Raw genomic sequence first — 26007 nt, forward strand, 5'->3', positions numbered from 1 at the left:
TGACATGGCACTCAGACTACAAGATGCAGTTCTTCCCACTCTTTCCTCCCATTTCCAAAGACAGAGGAGCCTCACCCCACAGCCACTGCCACCCCAGGCCACAAGGAATACTGCCAGACTTTTGCTGATGTTCCCTTAAGACCCACGGGCTCTTAAGTCAGTTTGTGGTGAATGCTGCCTGGCCCAGGACTCACCCTTCAGGGCATTATTTTCTCCTCTAGCCTAAGGCAGGTCCAGAAATGGCCAAGAGTCAAGTCCTGGAATCAGGGACCCCAAGAGCCCACTTAGTGCTCTATCCCACTGTGGTTGTGCTGGTACCTAAGGTGCAAAACAAAGCCACCTTTACTTTTTGCTCTGTTTTTCTCAAGCGGAGGAAGTTTTAACTTGTAGCCAGCACAGCTGGTAATGTGGTACATCTTACCTGAAGCCAGCAAGTCTCAGAGGCTCACCCAAGGCCCTTGATTATAGTACCTGGCTATCGCTCCTAGTTATTCAGGGCCCAAAGGCTCTTCAGTTAGCAGGTAATGAATGCTGCCAGGGCTGGGTGTTTTTCTTCAAGGCAGTGGAATCCCTACTGGCCCAGGATGTGTCTAGAAATGTCATCTGGAAGCTAGGGCCTGAAATGTGGACCTCATGACTCTGATCAGTGCCTATCCTGCTGTGGCTGAGCAGGTATCCAAGATGCAAGACAAAGTCTTCCCTACTCTTTCTTTTCTCTTCAAGTGGAAGGAAGGGATCTCTTATGGGGCCTTAAGCTGTGCAGCCTGGGGTTAGGGGAAGAGTCGTGCAAGCACTTCCTTGTCTTCTCCAGCTTGTGTCTCAGTATGTCACATGCCCCCTCAGTCCACTGTGTCTGGGCCTAGTTAACACTAGGATTTGCCTAAAAGTTGCAGTCCTTATGGCCTAGACTGCCTTTCAAGTTTATTTGGAGACACAGAGTGCTGTAGCCCTCCCTGGCAAGGTTTGCAGGCACTCAAGTTCGGACATCTGGGATTGGTGATTCCCTTCTGGCTAGGTCTAGTTTAAATGCTCCCTCTATGGGTGGGCATCAGCTGAGTTTGGTCCAGTTTTCTTTTCTTCTTTATCAGGATGGCACTGAGTTCAATTTCTCAGAATTTCTGTGTTCTTCCTCCCCTAGTGCTCAGAGAAACTCTCTGCACCAAGCTGCCACTGCTGGGGGGCAGAAGAGGGGTGGTGTCAGAGATTCAGGCTGTATTTTCTATCTCTTCAGTGCCTCTTTCAGTGATATTAAGTTAAAACCAGATTGTGGGGTGGGGGGAGGGGGGAGGGATAGCATTAGGAGATATACCTAATGTAAATGACGAGTTAATGGGTGCAGCACACCAACATGGCACATGTATACATATGTAACAAACCTGCATGTTGTGCACATGTACCCTAAAACTTAAAACATAATAATAATTTAAAAAAACCAGGTACAATGAGTGCCTCCCTGATTTTTGGTTCTCATGAAGGTGTTGGTTTTTTTTTTTTTTTTGGTGTAGATAGTCATTAACTTGGTGTTCTTCCTTCATATATAAGTGTGTGAGGAGGTGATGCCTGCAGCTGCTGTAGCCATCTTGCTATTATTAAGGCACAAGCCTGAGGACAAAAGCCAATGTTCTAAGGACATCAGAGAAGAAATTGGAAAGGACTTGCATTATACCACTAAGCTACTCAATTAATCAATCCTTAAAACACCTTACTTTGTCTTCTCTTCTTATGTATTACACTTATGTATTTTTTTCTTTCTTATTTGCTGTTGTAAGTGTCTTAATTAATTTAGAGTAGGACCCTTAGCGAGATGCTCTATATCTTGTCTTGCCTAAACCATCAAGCAGGCAATAAATATGGTAACCAGGAACATGAGCTTTGAAGTGAATCAGATTTATATTTAAATCCTGGCTCTGGGCTTTTATAAGATGAGTAACCTTGGATGAATTATTTAGCCTTGCTGATCTCTTTTTTTCTCATCTATGAAATAAGAGTAATAATTTTAGCTGTTTACAGTGTTATTAGGATTCACACCCTTAACATAGTATCTCTTACATACTAAGTGCTCAATAAACTCTTATTATTAATGTTCGTAAGTGCTGATTGATGCCATTGTCCACACCATTTATGCATTAAGTAAATATTGATTAGGGACCTAGTTTGTAGGTTGAGCGTTGAAGACAGCTTGCTTCTCTCCTATGGAGACAGGTATGTAAACTGTAAAGCTTTTAATGGAGGGATCAGATAATTTCGAGTTCTTTACTCCTGTGTCTTCCAAGACCTGGAAAGGAATAAATGGGCTATCTGGTCCTGCCACTTTGACTTTGGAGATAATGCTTCAGAAAGCCCTGGCTCTACTCTCGCAGCCAATAAATATCATCCTCTGCCATAGTTTTCCAGAACATATCCATGGCCTGTGTATTCCCTGGCCCTGTAAGTTGGCCGGCTCACCATTTTCAGGTAGTATTTATGAAAAAGCTGGTGGTGATTTTAGAAAATCACCTAGAATGTCTCCCTTCACTTGTCCCCAGGTACATCTCTTTTTCACTGTGGGCAGGGATCATGAAAGGCTAGGTGGACACTGCTGTATTTCTTTTCCTAGCATAGTCTTGTGTGTTCTTCACAAAAGTTTAGAAGACCTCCATTATGACATTCACCACCCTCCCTCAACACATACACTTGCATACACACTGCCATTCCCTCAGATAAACCGCAGCAAAAAGCAAAGCATTTTAAACTTGCAGAAGGAGGTAAAAAACTTGGAAAGCCCTGCTCTGGAGAAGCTGCTGTGAGACTGCCTTGGAAAGGGAATGTCAGATCATCTTTCAGTCCAGGGAAAGCACACTGAAATGCACTAGGATACAGAGTAAAAGAGAACTGGGCTAGGAGCCAGGAGACCGGTATTCCGTAACAGACTTAATGATGGGACCTTAGAAAGTCACTTCACTTTTCTATGTCTGTTTACTCATCTCCAGTTAACAACTATACATTTGTTGAATAGTTATTTAATTTATTTAATAATTATAAGTAGTTTATGAATGATATGTTTATTTCAATAATTACGTATTTGATTATTTAATTAAATATTTTCAGGAGATCAGAGACTACATCTGGTTCTATTTGGTATTGTAACCACTAGTATAATGCCTGATATAGAGTAAGTGCTCAATAAATAATTATGAAAAATTTATGACTGAAGAAATGAATCTGATAGGAATGAGCTCTGAGAGAGGATCCTGAAGGTCCCTTCCTATTCTATAAATAAAGGGAAAGTTATGTTTCCTCACATGCTCTTTAGTATAAAACTGAATAGACTGGGTGCGGTGGCTCACACCTGTAATCCCAGCACTTTGGGAGGCTGAGGTGGGCAGATGACTTGAGGTCAGGAGTTTGAGACCAGCCTGGCCAACATGGTGAAACCCCATCTCTACTAAAAATACAAAAATTAGCCAGGCATGGTGGCACGTGCCTGTAATCTCAGCTATTAGGGAAGCTGAGGTGGGAGAATCACTTGAATCTGGGGGGCAGAGGTTGCAGTGAGCCAAGATTGCACCACTACACTCCAGCCTGGGGGACAGAGTGAGACTCCATCTCAAAACAAAAAACAACAAAAAACTGAATAGTGCTTCTTTGAAAAGGAATACAACTGCCATTTTATTTGAGAGGGGGAAAACCACCTCAAGAAACTGGAAGCACTAGAATGAACTTTTGAGGAAAATCTGGCTCTTTTGACTCTATAAGAGTGTATTTGGCAAACCCTGAAGGTATATACATGTGTGTACTTATCTTAAAAACCAAGGTAGAATCATATAAAGGTAAGACCATTACCTTGGACTATTTAGTGTCAATCAGAAATAAGAGAAAGTCCAATTCTTCAGGTGTTGAAATAAATTTAGGGGCTTCCATAAAGGGTTGTAGGGAAACTAAAGAATTCTGCAGGAGAAATTAACTCCCATATAGTGAGATGCCTCTGATGCAGAGGACATCTTGAAGTAATATGCGACACTTGATGACACCTCTTCAACACTTAGTAAATCTGACCTTTCCTTTCTTCTGTCATTATGCTGAATCACATGGCCCAGCAAGCAGCCAACACATTGCAACCAAACTTCACTTGCAGGCTGGGAACATGTGCTTCCTTACATTGATTAGTCATATTACCAGTGTTTAAGCCCATTTCCTGTCACCTTGGAGGATGGAGGTTACTTGACAAGAAGTCATTCTGCTGTCATCCAGCAGGGCTGACAGTGAATTCTTTAAACTTGTCGATGAGTAGAAACGCAGCCGGCTTTACTCTTGCTTAAAGCTTTTGCATATGTTGAATAACGTAGCATTTAGTACATCATGGAAGCACCTAGTTTTGATACTAATGGAATGTGCATTTCTTTGAAATTTCTAAATTCCCAAAGGTTTAGGCAAATGCTGACATGAAAACTGTTTTAGGTAAAAATGAGCTTACTTTATGCTTAAAGGGTCATTTTGCATTAGCTGTGTCTTCAAGTCGATTTTGAAAAATCACCTCTTTGAGGAGTGGGCAAAAAAGGAGTCCCAAGATGTAGTCCATTTCCTTTAATAAATTCAAGCAACTCTTTCTTTATATTGAAGATATTATTTGTCATACATTTTCCTTGTCATATTGAGCATTCCCAGACCATCATTTAAAACAGATTGGTAATTTGGCCCTTAATTTTGGCACCTGTACATCTTTTAAAGCTTTGGGCTGTGTTTGGAAACTTTACTACTCTGTAAGTTAATACCCTTTTAGGGCCTAAACACTACCATTAATAGCAAATTGGCCTCTCAGGATGCTGGATAGAACCATTTTTTTATATTTATTTGTTTAATCTTTATTAGCCAAAGGTTGTCCAACAGCTCTAAGGGAGTGATTTGCCCATGAGGCTTGGAAGCATGTTTAAATCTTTCCCTATAACTTTAGGGTTGGGAGAGAATACTTGAGGCTGCTTATAATTCCAACTGCTGTTTCTAGGCAGCCTTGAAAACCCATCCATAAACTACTCCCATTCCCTGGCCTTTAGGCCTAGTAAGTCTAGATTTTCATACTAGAGGAGACCACAAAGATCATGTGGTCAAAATCCCTTATTGTACAGGTGGGTAAGCTGAAGTCCAAAGTGGGGAAGTGATTAAGCTGCTAGAGTTTTAAGTTATTTCTCTTCCCAGGGGATATTTGCTTTATAATAGAAGTCTTCTAACAAAATCTTCAAGAATCAAGGGAACAGATTCCTACTGATGAGATTTCATGAACTGTTAGGTGGTAAGGAGCTATTCATAGATAGGGAAGCTCTTAAGTAGGTACATATTCCTTTTACTTTTCCTCTTTATTATTACTAAACCCTCCTCTGCTAGGGTAGTAAAAGTTTTTAAGGTTAAAGAGGCTTCAAGAAGCTTCCTTCCATATCATGTCAGAGTATCTTTATTTCAGGACTGTGCTTAAGCGTGGTGCGTGGCATGAAGTAGGTATTCAAAAATGTGTACTGAAAGCATATATCAGAGTCGCTTTAAAAATATCAACATAAGGAAAAGTAATATTCTTTTGAAGAAAGAGCACTATTCTTAGGAGTAAAGAGTCCCAATTCCTAATGGTAGCCAAGTCAAAGTCAAAATTTTCATAGTCAAAAATTTCAAAGTCACAGGCTTTGAAATTGAGGTAGTAATAAATAGGCTACCAACCAAAAAAAGCTCAGGACTAGACAGATTCACAGCCGATTTCTACCAGACATACAAAGAAGAACTGGTACTAATTCTACAGAAACCATTTCAAAAAATTAAGGAGGAGGGACTCCTCCCTAACTCATTCTATAAGGCCAGCATCATCCTAATACCAAAACTTGGCAGAGATACAACAAAAAAAGAAAACTTCAGGGCAATATCCTTGATGAACATCGGTGCAAAAATCCTGAACAAAATACTGGCAAACCAAATTCAGCAGCATATCAAAAAGCTTATTCACTACTTGATAGTAGGCTTCATCCCTGGGATGCAAGGTTGGTGCAACATACACAAATCAATAAACATGATTCACCACATAAACAGAACTAAAGACAAAACTACATGATTATCTCAATAGATGCATAAAAGGATTTCCATACAATTCAACATACATTCATGTTAAAAACTCAATAAACTAGGTATTGAAGGAACATACCTCAAAATAGTAAGAGCTATGTGTGACAAACTCATAGCCAACATCATACTGAATGGGCAAAATCTAGAAGCATTCCCCTTGAAAACTGGCACAAGACAGGATAGCCTCTCTCACCACTCCTATTCAATATAGTATTGGAAGTTCTGGCCAGGACAATCAGGCAAGAAAAAGAAATAAAGGGCATGCAAATAGGAAGAGAGGAAGTTAAACTATCCTTGTTTGCAGATGACATGATTCTATATCTAGAAATTTCCAGTCTCAGCCCAAAAGCTTCTTAAGAAGATAAACAACTTCAGCAAAGTCCCAGGATACAAAGTAAATGTGCAAAAATCACTAGCATTCCTACATCAATAACAGTCAAGCTGAGAGCCAAGTCAGGAATGAACTCACATTCACAATTGCCCCACACACACACACAAAATACCTAAGAATACAGCTAACTAGGGAGGTAAAAGATCTCTATAAGGAGAACTACAAACCACTGCTCAAAGAAATCAGAGATGACACAAACAAATGGAAAAACATTCCATGCTCATGGATAGGAAAAATCAATATTATTAAAATGGCCTTACTGCCAAAAGCAATTTATACATTCAGTGTTATGCCTATTAAACTACCATTGACATTGTTCACAGAACTAGAAAAAAAACTATTTTAAAATTCATATGGAACCAAAAAAGAGCCTGAATACCCAAGGCAACCCTAAGCAGAAAGAACAAGGCTGAAGGCATCAGACTACCTGACTTCAAACTATACCACAGGACTACAGTAACCAAAACATCATGGTACTGGTACAAAAACAGACACATAGACCAGTAAAACCAAATACAGAACCTGGAAATAAGACCACACACCTACAACTGTCTGATCTTCAACAAACCTGATAAAAATAAGCAATGGGGAAAGGATTCCCTATTCAATAAATGGTGCTGGGATAACTGGCTAGCAATATGCAGAAGATTAAAACTGGAACCTTTCCTTATACCATATATAAAAATTAAGATGGATTAAAGGCTTAAATGCAACACTCAAAACTTTAAAATCCCTGGAAGGCAACCTAGACAATACAATTTGGGACATAGGCACAGGCAAAGATTTCATGATGAAGACGTCAAAAGCAATTGCAACTAAAGCAAAAATTGACAAATGGAATCTGATTAAACTAAAGCGCTTCTGCACAGCAAAAGAAACTATTAACAGAGTAAATAGCCTACAGAATGGTAGAACATTTTTGCAAACTATGCATCCAACAAAGGTCAACTATCCAGCATCTACAAGGAACTTAAGCAAATTTACAGGAGAAAAACAAGCCCATAAAAAAGTGGGCAAAGGATGTGAACAGAAACTTTTTTTTTTAGTTTTTATTTATTTATTTTTTTATTATACTTTAAGTTTTAGGGTACATGTGCACAACGTGCAGGTTAGTTACATATGTATACATGTGCCATGTTGGTGTGCTGCACCCATTAACTCATCATTTAACATTAGGTATATCTCCTAATGCTATCTCTCCCCCCTCCCCCCACCCCACAACAGGCCCCAGTGTGTGATGTTCCCCTTCCTGTGTCCATGTGTTCTCATTGTTCAGTTCCCATATATGAGTGAGAACATGTGGTGTTTGGTTTTTTGTCCTTGTGATAGTTTGCTGAGAATGATGGTTTCCAGCTTCATCCATGTCCCTACAAAGGACATGAACTCATCATTTTTTATGGCTGCATAGTATTCCATGGTGTATATGTGCCACATTTTCTTAATCCAGTCTATCGTCGTTGGACATTTGGGTTGGTTTCAAGTCTTTGCTATTGTGAATAGTGCCGCAATAAACATACGTGTGCATGTGTCTTTATAGCAGCATGATTTATAATCCTTTGGATATATACCCAGTAATGGGATGGCTAGGTCAAATGGTATTTCTAGTTCTAGATCCCTGAGGAATCACCACGCTGACTTCCACAATGGTTGAACTAGTTTACAGTCCCACCAACAGTGTAAAAGTGTTCCTAATTCTCCACATCCTCTCCAGCACCTGTTGTTTCCTGACATTTTTTTTTTTTTTTTTATTATACTTTAGGTTTTAGGGTACATGTGCACAATGTGCAGGTTTGTTACATATGTATCCATGTGCCATGTTGATTTCCTGTACCCATTAACTCGTCATTTAGCATTAGGTATATCTCCTAATGCTGCCCCTCCCCCCTCCCCCAACCCCACAACAGTCCCCAGAATGTGATGTTCCCCTTCCTGTGTCCATGAGTTCTCATTGTTCAATTCCCACCTATGAGCGAGAACATGCGGTGTTTGGTTTTTTGTCCTTGTGATAGTTTACTGAGAATGATGTTTTCCAGTTTCATCCATGTCCCTACAAAGGACACGAACTCATCATTTTTTATGGCTGCAACTAAAGAGCTTCTGCACAGCAAAAGAAACTACCATCAGAGTGAACAGGCAACCTACAGAATGGGAGAAAATTTTTGCAACCTACTCATCTGACAAAGGGCTAATATCCAGAATCTACAATGAACTCAAACAAATTTACAAGAAAAAAACAAACAACCCCATCAAAAAGTGGGCAAAGGACATGAACAGACATTTCTTAAAAGAAGACATTTATGCAGCCAAAAAACACATGAAGAAATGCTCATCAGCACTGGCCATCAGAGAAATGCAAATCAAAACCACAATGAGATACCATCTCACACCAGTTAGAATGGCCATCATTAAAAAAGCAGGAAACAACAGGTGCTGGAGAGGATGTGGAGAAATAGGAACACTTTTACACTGTTGGTGGGACTGTAAACTAGTTCAACCATTGTGGAAGTCAGTGTGGCGATTCCTCAGGGATCTAGAACTAGAAATACCATTTGACCCAGCCATCCCATTACTGGGTATATACCCAAAGGTCTATAAATCCTGCTGCTATAAAGACACATGCACACGTATGTTTATTGCGGCACTATTCACAATAGCAAAGAGTTGGAACCAACCCAAATGTCCAACAACGATAGACCGGTTTCCTGACTTTTTAATGATGGCCATTCTAACTGGTGTGAGATGGTATCTCATTGTGGTTTTGATTTGCATTTCTCTGATGGCCAGTGATGATGAGCATTTTTTCATGTGTTTTTTGGCTGCATAAATGTCTTCTTTTGAGAAGTGTCTGTTCATGTCCTTCGCCCACTTTTTGATGGAGTCATTTGTTTTTTTCTTGTAAATTTGTTTGAGTTCATTGTAGATTCTGGATATTAGCCCTTTGTCAGATGAGTATATTGCAAAAATTTTCTCCCATTCTGTAGGTTGTCTGTTCACACTGATGGTAGTTTCTTTTTTTTTTTTTTTTTTTTTTTTAATAGAAATACAGGAATTTTTATTCTACAGGAAAGCCCCTTTTCCCAACCACTCCCATTCTCACAGTTCACATTTTCATACCAGAAACTAGGAGATGGTAATTTTTGTTTTATGGAACCTTTCTGCAAGGTCCATTGAAATAGTTTGTTTCATTAATACATTAAATATTACCTATAGAACATAAACTCCTTAACAAATTAAGTACAATCAGAAATTAAGATAAAGCATCTCTTAAATTTTAAATTTACTGCAACTTTTTGTGAATACATATGTGGTGCAAAGAGGCCTATTTGTAAAGCCTGTTAGGTATGAATTTAATAACCATATGTTTTAATTAATTTGAAAACTGTCATTGGCAGTTGGTCCAGACAGGAACTGGCAAAAGTACTCATTCACTAGGTAGTATCTAGGGGCTATTTGACAGCTTCCGTTTCCTATTGTGAAAGCTTTTATCTGATTACATGGTGTGTGCATGTGGAAGGGCTGAGTGCTGTGTTTACTGTCAGCTGTTTGAAATTATTCAGTAGAAACCGTAGCTTTCACAACCAGAATATTTCCATTCTTATTTCTGTAGTGGATGAGGACAGAAGGAGCTAAGATTAAAATTCAAAACATATTGAGGTAGTTCATCTTTAAATAATCCTGAATGAGGTCTGTACATTTTTTTTTTTTTTTTTTTTTTTTTTTTTTTATTATACTTTAGGGTTTTAGGGTACATGTGCACAATGTGCAGGTTTGTTACATATGTATCCATGTGCCATGTTGATTTCCTGCACCCATTAACTCGTCATTTAGCATTAGGTGTATCTCCTAATGCTGTCCCTCCCCCCTCCCCCCACCCCACAACAGTCCCCAGAGCGTGATGTTCCCCTTCCTGTGTCCATGAGTTCTCATTGTTCAATTCCCACCTATGAGTGAGAACATGCGATGGTAGTTTCTTTTGCTGTGCAGAAGCTCTTTAGTTTAATTAGATCCCATTTGTCAATTTTGGCTTTTGTTGCCATTGCTTTTGGTGTTTTAGACATGAAGTCCTTGCCCATGTTTAAAAGAAGACATACATGTGACCGACAGTCGTGAAAAAAAAGCTCAACATCACTACTCATTAGAGAAACGCAAATCAAAACCACAATGAGATACCATCTCACACCAGTTAGAATGACCATTATTAAAAGGTCAAAAAATAACATATGCTGGTGAGGTTGTGGAGAAAAAGGAACACTTATACACTGTTTGTGGGGGTGTAAATAGTTCAACCATTGTGAGAAACAGTGTGGCGATTCCTCAGAGACCTAAAGACAGAAATATCATTCAACCCAGCAATCCCATTACTGAGTATATACCCAAAGGAATACAAAGCATTCTATTATGAAGACGCATGCACGCACATGTTCATTGCAACACTATTCACAATAGCAAAGACATGGAATCAACCTAAGTGGCCATGAATGATAAACTGGATAAAGAAAACATGGTACATATACACCATGGAATACTATGCAGCCATAAAAAGAATGAGATCATGTCCTTTGCAGGGACATGGATGGAGCTGGAGGCCATTATCCTTAGCAAACTAACACATAAAGGGGGAGGACAGTGGCTTGCGAGGCTTGTTGCAGACAACTTGGTGGCAATGTCCACGAGCCAGGTGAGTGCGTGGCAGTAGCAGGGCCTCACGTGTGGCAGGGTGACTTGGGTTTTGGCCTCCCTCCAGTTCTCTGGAAGTGGGCCAGCAACCAGGGCGGGAGCAGCTGCAGAGGCAGAGGCTCCAGTGTGTCTCTCTCTGCCACCCCCTTAGCCTGAGCCTGGGAGGCCAGGCGGTCTGGGTGTCTGGAGGCGGGGTCCACTGCCCGTGAATGGGAATTCTCTTCACCAGGATATGGAGACTGTTCAATCACCAGGAGCACAAAAGTATCATTATTGGGCTGGATAGTGCAGGGAAAACTACCATCCTTTAACAGTTTTCTATGAATGAAGTTGTACATACATCTCCTACAACAGGAAGTAATGTAAAAGAGATAGTGATTAATAATACACGTTTCCGGCTGGTAGCTCACGCCTGTAATCCCAGCACTTTGGGAGGCTGAGGTGGGTGGATCACCTGAGGTCAGGAGTTTGAGACCAGCCCAGCCAACATGGTGAAGCCCCATCTCTACTAAAAATATAAAAATTAGGTGGGCATGGTGGCACACACCTGTAATACCAGCTACTCGGGAGGCTGAGACAGGAGAATTGTTTGAACCCAGGAGGCGGAGGTTGCAGTGAGCCGAGATCGTGCCAGTACACTCCAGCCTGGGTGACAAAGCAAGACTCAAATAATAATCATAATAATCATAATAATATACGTTTCCTAATGTGGGATATTGGTGGCCAAGAATCTCTTCGTTCTTCCTGAAACACTTAGTATACTAACACAGTCTGTATAATTGTTGTGAACAGTACAGACAGAGAGAGGATTTCTGTAACTAGAGAACTCTATAAAATGTTAGCACACGAGGACCTAAGAAAAGCTGGATTACTGATTTTTGCTAATAAACAAGATGTTAAAAAATGCATAACTGTAGCAGAAATCTCCCAGTTTATGAAGCTAACATCTATTAAAGATCACCGGTGGCATGTCCAGGCATGCTGTTCTCTAACTGGTGAGGGATTGTGCCAAGGACTTGAATGGTTGATGTCACGACTTAAGATTAGATTATCTCTACTGACCTTTCTCATAGACTTTGTATAAATGAAGTGCTAAACTTTACCTGAAAGCTGCAGCAATTAAAGATTTAGATATATTTATAATCAACTGATTTAAACTTTTTCTATGAGAAGAAAAATTAAGACCACGTATTTGAAAACAAAGATGAAGTCTCACCTTCCAATCTGCTTTCTCATTAGTTTTTTCCAAAGTAAGTTATTAAAGCTGTGAATGACATTTTTCTCGTAATGAATCCTCTCAGGACATTGTGTAGCCTCTGGTAAGTACAAAGGGAGAGGAAGACATTTTGAATTTTGAGAGCTTTATTATCAGTATAACCCTCCCTAGTTGAGTGTTATTCTCTTCTTGGTCCATTAAGTCAAAATACAAATCAGCACAGATACTCAGTTTCCAATATTTTAAAATATAATGTTACTTATGGGAAATATTTTGCATAAGGTTGTATGTGTATTGTGTATATACCTCAAGTTCAAGTTAATGGCTTTGATTTAAGTTCTAAAGAAAAGCAAATAACACAAATATTAATAATATCCTTAGCTATAACCATAATGAGATAAGTACTGGCATTGGGGTTAGGTGCCATTTTATACTTTCTCCCTGTATTCTCTGCATTGTATTAACCAACGCTCCAAATCATTGAGCTGCTTGTTAAAAAAAAAAAATGGAAAAGGAAAAAGCATGATATTGTGTATTTTTTGTTGTTGACCAATCACACAGATGGAAACATAATTCAACAGAATGTGATAGCAATCAGATTCTTGGCTTAGTATTACTAATGGGCAGGATTGTACAATGAGTAATTATCAGATTATTACTTTCAGTGGTTCTTATGGCATCTAAATTACTGAATAAATTTTTAATCCATTAATCAGTCTATCATAAATTGTGATTAAAATTATCAAATGAATTATCTGCATTAATTGGAAACTGTTGTGTGAAACATGTCTACTCAGAGAAATAATATCCTATAAATATTATAAAATAATTTAGCTATATTGTTTTTAAGTATTAAATTATATGTCAAGCAGTTAAAGTGAATTTCAAAGTAAAAGTAAGGTATGTTTTCGGAACAACATTGATAATTCTTTAATTTGCAGAGTTCTTTTTTATTTTAGGACTGAGAATATAGTGTGAGATTTTTTATTTATGTAAAATTTGTTGTATCTTCTGTAATATAAATACATTGTTTGACAATTATAAAATGCAAGCATTTTTTGAATGCTTTTAAGAATTTCTTTTTAAAGATTGATTTATACAGTGTATTATTTGTACTAAGAGGTAACTTGACCCAAAACACCCTTTATGCTTGCTTAGAGCATTTTTTTTTTTTTTTTTTTTTTTTTTTTTTTTGAGACGGAGTCTTGCTCTGTCGCCAGGCTGGAGTGCAGTGGCATGATCTCGGCTCGCTGCAACCTCTGCCTCTTGGGTTCAAGCAATTCTCCTGCCTCAGCCTCCTGAGTAGCTGGGACTACCAGCACACGTCACCACGTCTGGCTAATTTTTGTATTTTTAGTAGAGATGGGGTTTCGCCACGTTGGCTAGGATGGTCTGTATCTCTTGACCTCGTGATCCACCTGCCTCAGCCTCCCAAAGTGCTGGGATTACAGGCATGAGCCACCATGCCCAGCCTGTATATCTTTCATGGCCTGAAAATCTGAAGGTTAATCCAAACTGATATGTTTTAACATATTTAAGAAAAAAATAACTACTTTTAATATCAGCCTTTTAAATTTCAAGAAGATTTTGCTGAATAATAGTACATACTATAAGTATTGATCAAACTTTGAAAGTTCCTTTCTGTAAAATGTGAAATACTTAATATCTAAATCTAGATCAGGCATAGGAGATCAGTATTTAACATTGGATGTTTTGTGTTTCATATTTATAATGTTCAAAATGCAAGCATAACATTTTATATTTGTCTACATGGTTTTACAAAAGTAAATCCTAAATTACGTGCCCCCCACCCCCCGCAAAAAAAAACCTAACACAGGAACAGAAAACTAAATACCACATGTTCTCATTTACAAATGGGAACTAAATGATGAGAACACATGGACACATAGAGAGGAACACAACACAGATTGGGGCCTACAGAGGGGTGAAGGGTGGGAGGAGCGAGAGGATCAGGAAATATAACTAATGGGTACTAGGCTTAATACCTGGGTGATGAAATAATCTGTACAGCAAACCCCCATGACACAAGTTTACATATGTAACAAACCTGCACATGTACCCCTGAACTTAAAAGTTAAAAAAAAAGACTGATGATTACCAAGTTGTCAGTGTTCTGAAATTGTGCAATTAATATTCATCCTCAAGAGAATTTTGTGTCTATTCTCGAGCATTTGACTAATGTTTTATTGATTCTTGGCTGGTAAGGGCTGGGATGGGAAAAGAATCCTAGATTCTTAGAGTTAGATGGCTTCTCAGAGGTATCTGAGCCAATCTACTACTTTGATTTCCCTTTTCAGTAAAGCTGCCAAATTGTTAACCAGGTTTTGCTTAAGCACTTCCAGAATAGGTCGGCCTCCCATACCATGAAGTTGCCCAGTCTTCTTTGAATTTACTTAGGACGTTAGGCCTCTAAAAACAAGTTCTTATCTTTATCTATATACTGCCGCTCTTAAAATTTCTGCCCATTTATGGTAATTCTGATCTCTGGAATCAACAGGAGTCAAGTAAATCCCTCTTTCACAAGGCTGCAATTCATGAGCCTGCTTTTTCCCAAGCTCAGGAAAGTATATCATTAACATTATTATTGCTTCTAGGCAAAGGTGAAGATTCCCAAACAGGCTGATTTCATGGTCATTTTTCCCCAAGTATGTTTTATTTACCTTTTATAATGTTTTATGCTAAAGGATTTTCAAAGATAAAAAAAAATAAATACATTTAGTTTACTTCCAGTCTTTTGGCTTTCCAAAACAATGGTTGCTACAAGTTTCATTTGATGTCCTCTTTAAGCACAGTAAATCATCTCATTCCTTAAAGAATCTCACTGAGTTTTAGATTATTAGTTTATTGGAGAACAGCTGTGGTCACAACAGAGAGGGTTCTAAGGGTCTGCTATTAAGAATTAAACTAGCTAATTGTTGCCAAACAATGGTCTATAAATGAATTTCAGTTTATAATGAAGTTTTTAGCAACTTGGGACAAAATAAGAACCAAGTGATGAGTTTTTATGAAACTAAATTTATTTAATTTTTAAGTTCCAAGTTTATGTCCTTCCTACATTTTTGTTATTGAAGTTATGAAATGATGTTGATAATTAATGGTTGTTGCTATTTTAAATGTCTTTGTTTTGCAAAAGCAAATGACTATGAAAAAAATGAGCAACTCTATTTTGGTGCCCTGATATTTTTCTTTTTGAAATATTACTGTTCCTGAAATCCGTAAGTATGTGAATCACTGGCTTAGATGCTCTTTGTCTCCTCCCAGGGTTAACATTCTATAGTCTATGAATTGTGGTTTAATCAGACTTGGACATGAAACCCCTATGGAAACCAGGTGCTACAGGAACTGAAGTTTGGAATTCTACAAGAAACTGGCTGCCTTTTCCCTCTGGTCCACTGTAGAATCAGTACTTCCAGATGGTGGCAAGGAAATGTGGCTGCCAGTAGTAACCCAGCTCTGGAGGGAGACTGAATGCTATCCCTGATGCTCAGTCCTGCTTTTTTTGTTTGTTTTTTTTAGACTGGATCTCAGTCTGTCATCCAGGCAGGAGTGCGGATCTCAGTCTGTCATCCAGGCAGTGGTGCAATCATAGCTCATTGCAGCCTCAAACTCCTGGGCTCATGCAATTCACCCACCTCAGCCTCCTGAGTAGCTAGGCCTACAGGGCATATACCAGCATGCCTGGCAATTTTTTTTTTTGTAGACACTGGGCCTTGTTATGTTGCTCAGGCTGGTCATGAACCCCTGGCTTCCAGCAATCCTCCCACCTCAGCTTTCCAGAGTGCTGGGATTATAGATGAGCCACTGTGTCTGGCCTCAGTTCTCTTTTAATAGCCTTCAGAACATTTCTAAAAGCTTTTGCACTGAAAAACTACATAATTGAACCAAAAATGTAGATTTTCACAATTCCCCTCAACCGTTGCAAAGTTTTTGGTTCAAACAGAGCAGCAGGAACTTTCAGGTTGAAGTTATGAAAGTGGTTTCAGTTAATAGTGAATTGCAATTCTTCTACAATGATGGATGTTTTTAGAAATAGGACTGAACTCTGTTGTGACAATAAAGGGATCATTTAAGAAAAACTTATCAAAACTATCTTCAGGGGTGCTTCATTTTATTTCCATTTTAGTCCCTATATCATTTCAGTCCCTTAAGCACTGAGTCTGGCTGCTTTAGAATTGAAACAGATGGACTTGAGGATTTCTGTATCTAATTTTACAGTAGCATATCTCTTGATTATTGACACATTAAAGGCAATATATTTCTAGTTTAGAAATCTGATGCTAATTGGCTTTGGAATATTTTGTTTAAAAACATTTTCCAAATGGGGCTGTGAATTGTTCAGTTTCTTTATTCAGGATTAAAGAAAACATTAATTCTGCCAGGAAAAGATTGTCCAGTGGGGCAGAAACATTAGAGCCTTGGAGTTTACCTGTCAATCTTGTATTTTCATGTCCTTTGTCTAGAAACAAGCCTACAAGCTAATTGACTTCTGTTTCTTTCCTTTTGGCCTCTCATTTTTCTGAACATAAAGACTCAAATTAAAACAAAGATAAAACTCCAGGGGAAGCTGGCATTGATCAAGGTTTGAATTGAATTAAATTAAGTACTTTTTATTGAACTCAGCAGTATTAGTTATTAAAACCAGAAGGCTTTACCCTTGCTAGTGTAAAAAAAGAAAACAATGACTCATGCTGGGGCACAGATTTTATTGAGAAGTTAAAGCACTCGTTTTCTCTTATTCCATTAAAACTTTTGCAGATAAACACATGTAAACAAGATCAGGAGATGGAAAGCAGTGAGGAGTCAGTCCTTCTGGGCTCTGGTGCTCTATGGGTTCTAGCTTTCAGTTGCAAGAACTTAGGGAAAAAATCTTATCTCGGAAGAAAGCAAGAAGTCATACTAGGATTTTCTCTTTTCGACTGCATAAGTCAGTTGAATTGCCAAAGTGCTTCTCTTTTTCTTGAGTGACTTGGGATTATGCATACAGGGAATGGGGAAAGGGCGGCAGCATCATGTAGCATAAAAAGCATTAGCCAGGAAGTTGGACTCTGAATCTCAGCTTTAGGTCCACTGCTTACAGACTGGTTGGACCTGAGTAAGAAACTTAACCTCACTGCTCCTGCTTTCTCAGATGTGAAATAAGGGGCTAGACTCTAAAGGCCCTACTCTCATTTTGTCATCTATTTCTGTTTTGTGTTATGACTGTAGGAGACTATCATGACCTTTAGTAAATATGGCAATTAACTCAGACTGGATTTAGAAAACTATGGCCTCCAGACAAAATCTGGTCTGCCATCTCTTATTTATATATATTTTAATTAACTAAAGTCCAGATTGATGTCAGCAAAATGGCAGAATATGACTTTCCAGTGATCGTCCTCTGCAAAAACATCACTTTGAACAACTATTCATGCATGAAAATTCCTTTACATCAGCAACGGAAGCCAGATGAGAGATTTCAGCACTTAAGTATAGCACATAAATAAGAAAGGACACATTGAAGAGGGTAGGAAAGACAGTTTTACATCACCTGCATCTCTCCTCCTTCAACTCCAGGCAGCACAATGTGGAGATAGATACTCTCTCCTTGGGGGAGGGAGAGGGAAGTGAGCATCGGATGCTGTCTGGGACCCCAACACTAGCCCTGCCCCAGTAAAACCCAGTGCCACACAAGCCCTCACAGCCCCAGACTCCAGGCTGGTGTGTGTGGACTGAATGTCTAGGCTCATCTTGGTGTCAGACCAGATCCTGAAGCTCTACACTCCAGGTCTACCTGGAGGACTTGTTCTATGTGCTACCCTACACCAGGTTAATCCCCACAGCGCTAGGCTCCAGGCCACCCCCAGCAGTGAGCTAGTATCTATAATCCCAGGCTTCAGGCCTGCCCTAGCACCAGACTGGCCCCTAAAGCCCTGGTCTTCAGGCCAATACCTGTGGACACAGCCTCCAGGCTGGCTTCTGCAGAAACAGGCTCCAGGCCCACCTAGCCCCAGGCCAGCTCCGGAAGCCCCAGGCTCCATACTAGTACCTGTAAATTGAGCTTCCAAGCCCACCCTAGCACAAAACAGAATCCTGCAGCCCTTGGCTCCAGGCCTGCCTTGCACGCTAGGACTTGGGGCTGCCCCAATACCAGGCCTAACCCAGCAGCCCCAGACCTGAGACAGGTACCAGCACTGAGCTGGCCTTAATGGCCCTGGGTTTCAGGCATGACATAGCACCAGGCCAACCTCTACAGACTTGGGCTGTAGGTTCACCCCTGCATGAGGCCATCCCCTGAAGTCCTAGTCATCAAGCTGGTACCTATAGATCAAACCACCAAGCTGGACATCACAGATGTAGGTTCTAGGCCCACCCAGTGCCAGGCCAGCTTCTGGGACCCCAGGCTTTAGTTCTCTGCCCTAGATTTTGGAGCCTGGAGCCATAATGGCCCATGACTGCCAAAGCCAGCATGGTCGCAGGCCCTTTTCAGGCTTTAATCTCACTCTAGCACCAGGTCATAGCCTCTGGCATCAGATACAAGGCAAGCTCCTGTGGACATAGGCTCTGGGCCTGCTCAGTGCCAGACTTGTCCCTATGGTGCCATTCTCCAGGGCAGTCCTTGTGGCCACAAGGTCCAACAGATCCAGGGTCCAGGCCTGCTCCAACAGACTCTGGTTCTAGACTGCTCCCCGTGGATCAAGACTCTAGGACCACCTTACAGATCCAGAACCCAGGCTCACCCTTGTGTCCTGTACCCACTCTAGTTCCAAGCCAGCCCCTGTGGACTCAGTTCCCAAGACCATCCCAGCACCTGGCTGACCCCTGCAGACTTGGGCTCAGAGACCACCCCAGTGCCATATCAGTTCATGTGGATACAGGCTTCAGGGAAGCCCCTGGAAAAATAGTTTCTAGGCCTACCCTCTGTAACCTAGGCTCCAGGTCTCATCCTGAGGAACCAATCAACAGGTCCACGCTGGTGTGTTTAGGCCCTAGCCTTAACCCTATGGAACCAGGTTCCAGGCCCACCTGCCTGCTGACCCAGTTACGAGGCTACCTGTCTAAAGACTCCAGCAGTAAACCTACCTATGGAAAACTTACTCTGAATGCCAGTCAACTTACTCAGAATCTCTGGATGGACTGAAAAGGAAGGGCTCTCCCATACAAAGCCAGTCAGCAAAAAGTAGAGTGAATTCCAACTTCTTTCCATGTGCAAGCTTCAATGTAAGATAAGAGGAAACATGACAAACCAAGGAGATATAACACTACCAAAAGTACAATAATCTCCCAGTAGCTACCCCTCAAAGAAATAGAGATTATGAACTGCCTAAAAAATAGTTCAAGATGATTGCCTTAAGGAAGCCCAGCAAAATTAAAGAAAACACAGAAAAAAATTGTATGAAATTGGGAAAATAGTAAACTACCAAAGTGAGAAATTTAACAGAGAGATTGCAATTGTTTTTAAAAGTCAAACAGAAATTCTGGAGCTGAAAGACGCAATGAATGAAGTGAAAAATACAATAGAAAGCATCAGTAGCAGAATTGATCAAGCAGAAGAATGAATCTGTGAACTTGAAGACAGATTATTTGAAAATATATAGTTGAATGATAAAAATTAAAAAGAAAAGGAGTGAAGAAAACTTACAGAATTTATGGGACAATGTAAAAAGAGCAAATGTCTGAGTTGTAGGATTTCAAGGAGAAGAGAAAGACAAATGGGGTAAAAAGCTTACTGAAAGAAATAGTAACAGAAAACTTTTCAAATCTGGGAAAACACATAAAGATCCAGAGATCTAGGTAAAAGAAGGTCAAAGGTATTCAATCAAATTCAGTTCACACAAGATTATGCCAAGACATATTATAATAAAACTGTTAAAAATCAAAGACAAAGAGAAGATCCTGAAAGCAGCAAGGAAAAAGAAGCAGATCACATATAAGGGAGTTCCAGTAAGGCTATCAGTGGTCTTCTGAGCAGAAACTTTACAGGCAGGAGATAGAGGAATGATATATTCAAAGTACTAAAGGAAAAAAGAAACCCTGCCAACCAAGTACTGTATTCAGCAAAGCTGTCCTTCAGAAATGAAGGCAAGATAAAGACTTTCTCAGACAAATAAAAGCTGAGGGAGTTCATCACCACCAGACCTGTCTTATACAACATACTAAAGGTAGTTCTTCAAGTTGAAAGGAAAGCACACTATTAGTGATACAAAAACTTATGAAGGTATAAAACTCACTAGTAAAAGTAAGTACACAGTCAAATTTAGAATTCTATAAAGGTAATACATAAATCACATATCTTTAGTATGAAGGTTAAAAGACAAAACTATTAAAAAGATTAATAGCTACAAAAATTTCTTAAGGAATACACACTATAACAAGATGTAAACAGTGACATCAAAAACATAAAATATTGGAGGAGGAATGAAAGTGTTTGGTTTTTTTTAATGCTATCAAATCTTTGGGTTAACATAGCCTGTTATAACTATAAGGTTTTATGTAAGCCTCAATGTAACCACAAAGCAAAAACCTATAATCGATACACTGAAGATCAGAAGTAGGACATTAAAGCATACTTCTAGAGAAAAATCACTTAACTGCAAAGGAAGACAGCAAGAGAGAAAGAAAAGAGGTTCTACAAACAAAACAAAACAAAAGAAAACAATAATGACAGTAATAAGCCCTTACATATTAATAATTACCTTGAATGTAAGCAGATTGAATTATCCTATTAAAAGACATAGAGGGGCTGAATGGATTAAAAAAAAGCTGGGCCAACTATGTGCTGTGTACAAGAGACTTATTTCAACTTTAAGCGCACACAGGCTGAAAGTGAAGCGATGGAAAAAGATATTCCATTCAAATGGAAACAAACAAATGAAAAAGAGCAGGGTAACTATACTTATATCAAATAAAATAGTGTTGAGAAAACTGAATTTCCACATGCACTAGAATGAAATTAAAACCTTGTCTCACAGCATATACAAAAATCAACTCAAAATGGATAAAAGACTTAAATTTAGAATCTGAAACTTTACAGTCACTGGAGAAAAATCTAGGGAAAAATTGCTACGACCTCAAAAGCATAGGCAAAAAGAGGAAGAATAGACAAATGGGATTATATAAAACTAAAAAGTTTCTGCACAGCTAAAAAAAGAACCTATAGGATGGGAGAAAATATTTGCAAACCGTCCATCTGGTAAAGGGTTCATATCCAAAATGTGTAAGGAACTCAACTCAATAGCAAGAAGAGAACCTGATTAATAAATGGGCAAAGGACCTGAATAGATATATCTCAAAAGAAGCTATAAAAATGGCCAACAGGCATACAAAAATGTGCTTAACCATCAGAGAAATGCAAATTAACACCACAGTGAGATATCTCCTCACACCTATTAGAATTGCTATTATCAAAAAGACCAAAGATAACTTATTGGTAAGGATATGGAGTCAAGGGAACCCTTGCATGCTGTTGGTGGGTATGTGTACAATTATTATGAAAAATAGAATGCACATTCCTCAAAAAACTGAAGATAGCACTATCGTTTGATGCAGCAGTCTCATTAATGGGTATTCAGGGGAAATGAATTCAGTATGTTGAAGACATTCTGCACTCAAATGTTCATTGCAGCATTATTCATAATAGCCATATATGGAATCAATCTAAGTGTCCACAAGCAAATGAATTGATAAAGAAAATGTGGCATATATACACAATGGAATACTATTCAGCCTTAAAAAAGGAGGAAATCGTGTCATTTGTGACAACATGGATGATATTAAGTGAAATAAAGAGGCAAAGAAAGATAAATACTGCATAGTATATATGTGGAATCTAAACAATTGTACTCAGAGAAGTAGAGGGTAGAATGGTGGTTACCAGGGGATAGGGAGGGTGGGGAGATGTTGGTCAAAGAATACAAAATTTCAGTTAGATAAGAGATATATGTACAAAGGATCTATTGTACAACATGGTTAACTGTAGGTAATAACAATGTATTGAGTAGATTTTAAGTGTTCTCATCACAAAAAAAGATAGGTATGTGAGGTAATATCTATGTTAATAGCTCAGTTGATCCATTCCACCATGTATACATATTTCAAAACATTTTGTATATGTATTTTGTAATTTTTATTTTTCTATTAAATAAAAATATAAAATACTTTTTGATCTGAAAAAATTAATCAAAGCCCATATTTTATAGATATTTACCTAGTTTTTACATGTGTTCATTTTCTGTTCAGGATCTCATCCAGATTTAGTCATCATGTCTCTTTAGGCTCCTCTTGACTAACAGTTCCTCAGACTTTTCTTGTTTTTTATGATGTTGACAGTTTTGAGGAATATTGGTCAGGTATTTTATCAGGTGTCTGTATGAGATTGGTCTGCTATTTTTCTTACAATTTAAACTGAGGTTATAGATTTGGTTATAAGTCACTATCAATGTGACTTATCACTGTTCATGTTGGCCTTTATCACCTGGCTGGGGTAGTGTTTGTCAGGTTTCTCCAATATAAAGTTACTTACCCTTCCTCAGTATCCATACCGTAGTTTTTGGAAGGAAGTCACTACTATGTGCAGCCCACACTTAAAGAGTGGAGAGTTATGCTCCATCTCCATGAGGATGGAGTATCTACATCAATTATTTGTATTCTGCATGAGATATTTGTCTTTTCTCCCCATTTATTTATCCATTGCTTATTAATAGTGAATATGGGTATTTATTTTATATTTTGGGTTATAATATTACTTTGTTTCATTGTTCAAATTGTTCTAGATTTGGCTATGTGGAGCTCTTTCAGTTGGCTCCCATGTCTGTTTGATGTGCCTCCTCATTGCAGATTTTTGTTGATGAGTAGTTGCTTTTGCCATCTGTGTTTGTAAATAAAGTTTTATTGGAACACAGCCACAGTTATTATCTTATATATTCTTTATGGCTACTTTTGCACTACAGTGGCAGAGTTAATTCACTGCAACAGAGACCATATTGCCTGTAAAGCCTGAACTAATTACAGTCTGACCTGTTACAGAAAAAAAAATTTGCTGACTCTTGATCAGAACGTTCTCTATGATTTTTAGTAATGTACTGTAGCTTGATGGATTATAATTTCCAGGATTTTAAGATTCAAATTTATGTCATATTTTTTACTCATAACATTATCTTTACCCTAAAGTATAATCATCAATGGTGTGTACCATCAACAAGCCTTTACTGAACATTCATGGGTTTGTGTGGCTGTGTTCCTTTGGCCATTACAGTTTCCTTGCCTGGACACTTGACTAGTTACAAAGTATCTTTTCTGTCAGTAGTTTTTTTGGTGAAAGAAAAAATTTAAAGATAAGATCTATTTTGTGTTTATTCTTTTTACTAACCTGGACTAAAGTAATTTATGTAATCATGGCCTGAGTTATTTAAATGGCTATGTGCTTGAGAAATTTCTTGTTGGTAGCACTAGGACTACCTCATGGAAGCAGATAAGTAGAGAATTTCGTTACAGTGAAGAATGTTGACTAGAGTTTTGCACATGTCCATCAAGCTTATGTTATTGGTAAATTCAGTCAAACTAGAACCAAAGGTTCCAGGAATGAAGTATGAGTGCATTAGCCTACTTCTCTTAAGTGTTCTCTAAGCTATATGCTGTGACCTATAGTGAGAGAAAATAAATCATAAGGCTTCATAGTGGTTTAATAAGTGTAAACATCTGGATTTAAATATAAATCTTATATCAATATGGTTTTCACAATTCAACATCATCATCATTTACTAACTTACCAAATTAGTAAAGTTGTCAATAGAGGGTGATTAGAGAAATGAGGTTGTTTGTTTCAGATAATAAACATATTAAAATCCCAAAGAAACAACATTAGCTTTATAAATTCAAATTACAGTTCAACTATTTAATAACACAGATAGGAATGGGGTGGACAAGTCTAATACTCATATGCTTTCTTTGGTGTATTGAGACCAATATCCTATATAAGACCGTGCACACAGGGGACAGGACAGGATTTGACCCACGGTATAGCTTAATTCAGGTTGTAGCATAGTGATGCTTTAAAATAGAATTTTATGGGGTGGAGCCAAGATGGCCGAATAGGAACAGCTCCGGTCTACAGCTCCCAGCATGAGCGGCACAGAAGACAGGTGATTTCTGCATTTCCATTTGAGGTAACGGGTTCATCTCACTAGGGAGTGCCAAACAGTGGGTGCAGAACAGTCGGTGCAGTGCACTGTGCGTGAGCCGAAGCAGGGTGAGGCATTGCCTCACTTGGGAAGTGCAAGGGGTCAGGGAGTTCCCTTTCCTAGTCAAAGAAAGGGGTAACAGATGGCACCTGGAAAATCGTGTCAGTCCCACCCTAATACTGTGCTTTTCCAACGGGCTTGGAAAATGGCACACCAGGAGATTGTGTCCTGCACCTGGCTCGGAGGGTCCTATGCCCATGGAATCTCGCTGATTGCTAGCACAGCAGTCTGAGATCAAACTGCAAGGTGGCAGCGAGGCTCGGGGAGGGGCACCCGCCATTGCCCAGCTTGCTTAGGTAAACAAAGCAGCCAGGAAGCTCGAACTGGGTGGAGCCCACCACAGCTCAAGGAGGCCTGCCTGCCTCTGTAGGCTCCACCTCTGCGGGCAGGGCACAGACAAACAAAAATTCAGCAGGAACCTCTGCAGTCTTAAATGTCCCTGTCTGACAGCTTTGAAGAGAGTAGTGGTTCTCCCAGCACGCAGCTGGAGATCTGAGAATGGACAGACTGCCTCCTAAAGTGGGTCCCTGACCCCCAAGCAGCCTAACTGGGAGGTACCCCCCAGTAGGGACAGACTGACACCTCACTCGGCCAGGTACTCCTCTGAGACAAAACTTCCAGAGGAACTATCAGACAGCTGAATTTGTGGTCTCACGAAAATCCACTGTTCTGCAGCCACTGCTACTGACACTCAGCTAAACTGGGTCTGGAGTGGACCTCTAGCAAACTCCAACAGACCTGCAGCTGAGGGTCCTGTCTGGTAGAAGGAAAACTAACAAACAGAAAGGACATCCACACCAAAAACCCATCTGTACATCACCATCATCAAAGACCAAAAGTAGATAAAACCACAAGGATGGGGAAAAAACAGAGCAGAAAAACTGAAAACTCTAAAAAGCAGAGCACCTCTCCTCCTCCAAAGGATCACAGTTCCTCACCAGCGACGGAACAAAGCTGGATGGAGAATGACTTCGACGAGTTGAGAGAAGAAGGCTTCAGACGATCAAACTACTCTGAGCTACGGGAGGAAATTCAAAACAATAGCAAAGAAGTTAAAAACTTTGAAAAAAAATTAGACGAATGGATAACTAGAATAACCAATGGAGAGAAGGGCTTAAAGGAGCTGATGGAGCTGAAAGCCAAGTTTTGAGAACTATGCAAAGATTACAGAAGCCTCGGGAGCCGATGCGTTCAACTGGAAGAAAGGGTATCAGTGATGGAAGATGAAATGAATGAAATGAAGCGAGAAGGGAAGTTTAGAGAAAAAAGAATAAAAAGAAATGAACAAAGCCTCCAAGAAATTTGGGACTATGTGAAAAGACCAAACCTACGTCTCACTGGTGTACCTGAAAATGACGGGGAGAATGGAACCAAGTTGGAAAACACTCTGCAAGATATTATCCAGGAGA

At 39.3% G+C, this 26007-nt stretch overlaps 2 protein-coding genes across 4 annotated transcripts in view; both read left to right on the plus strand.

Annotated features, from left to right (window-relative positions):
* Positions 1 to 26007, plus strand: part of HPSE2 (heparanase 2 (inactive)) — a 772172-nt gene that overhangs the window by 205977 nt on the left and 540188 nt on the right. The gene's annotated exons all lie outside the window — the stretch shown is intronic.
* Positions 11349 to 17866, plus strand: LOC129463700 (ADP-ribosylation factor-like protein 5A). The gene is given in 5 exon segments (XM_055244422.2): positions 11349 to 11534; positions 11843 to 12224; positions 14978 to 15028; positions 17139 to 17307; positions 17709 to 17866. Coding segments are annotated over 5 exon segments (828 nt in total). The 5' UTR covers positions 11349 to 11466.

Source organism: Symphalangus syndactylus, chromosome 2 (assembly GCF_028878055.3).
Source record: "Symphalangus syndactylus isolate Jambi chromosome 2, NHGRI_mSymSyn1-v2.1_pri, whole genome shotgun sequence".
Classification (NCBI taxonomy): domain Eukaryota; kingdom Metazoa; phylum Chordata; class Mammalia; order Primates; family Hylobatidae; genus Symphalangus; species Symphalangus syndactylus.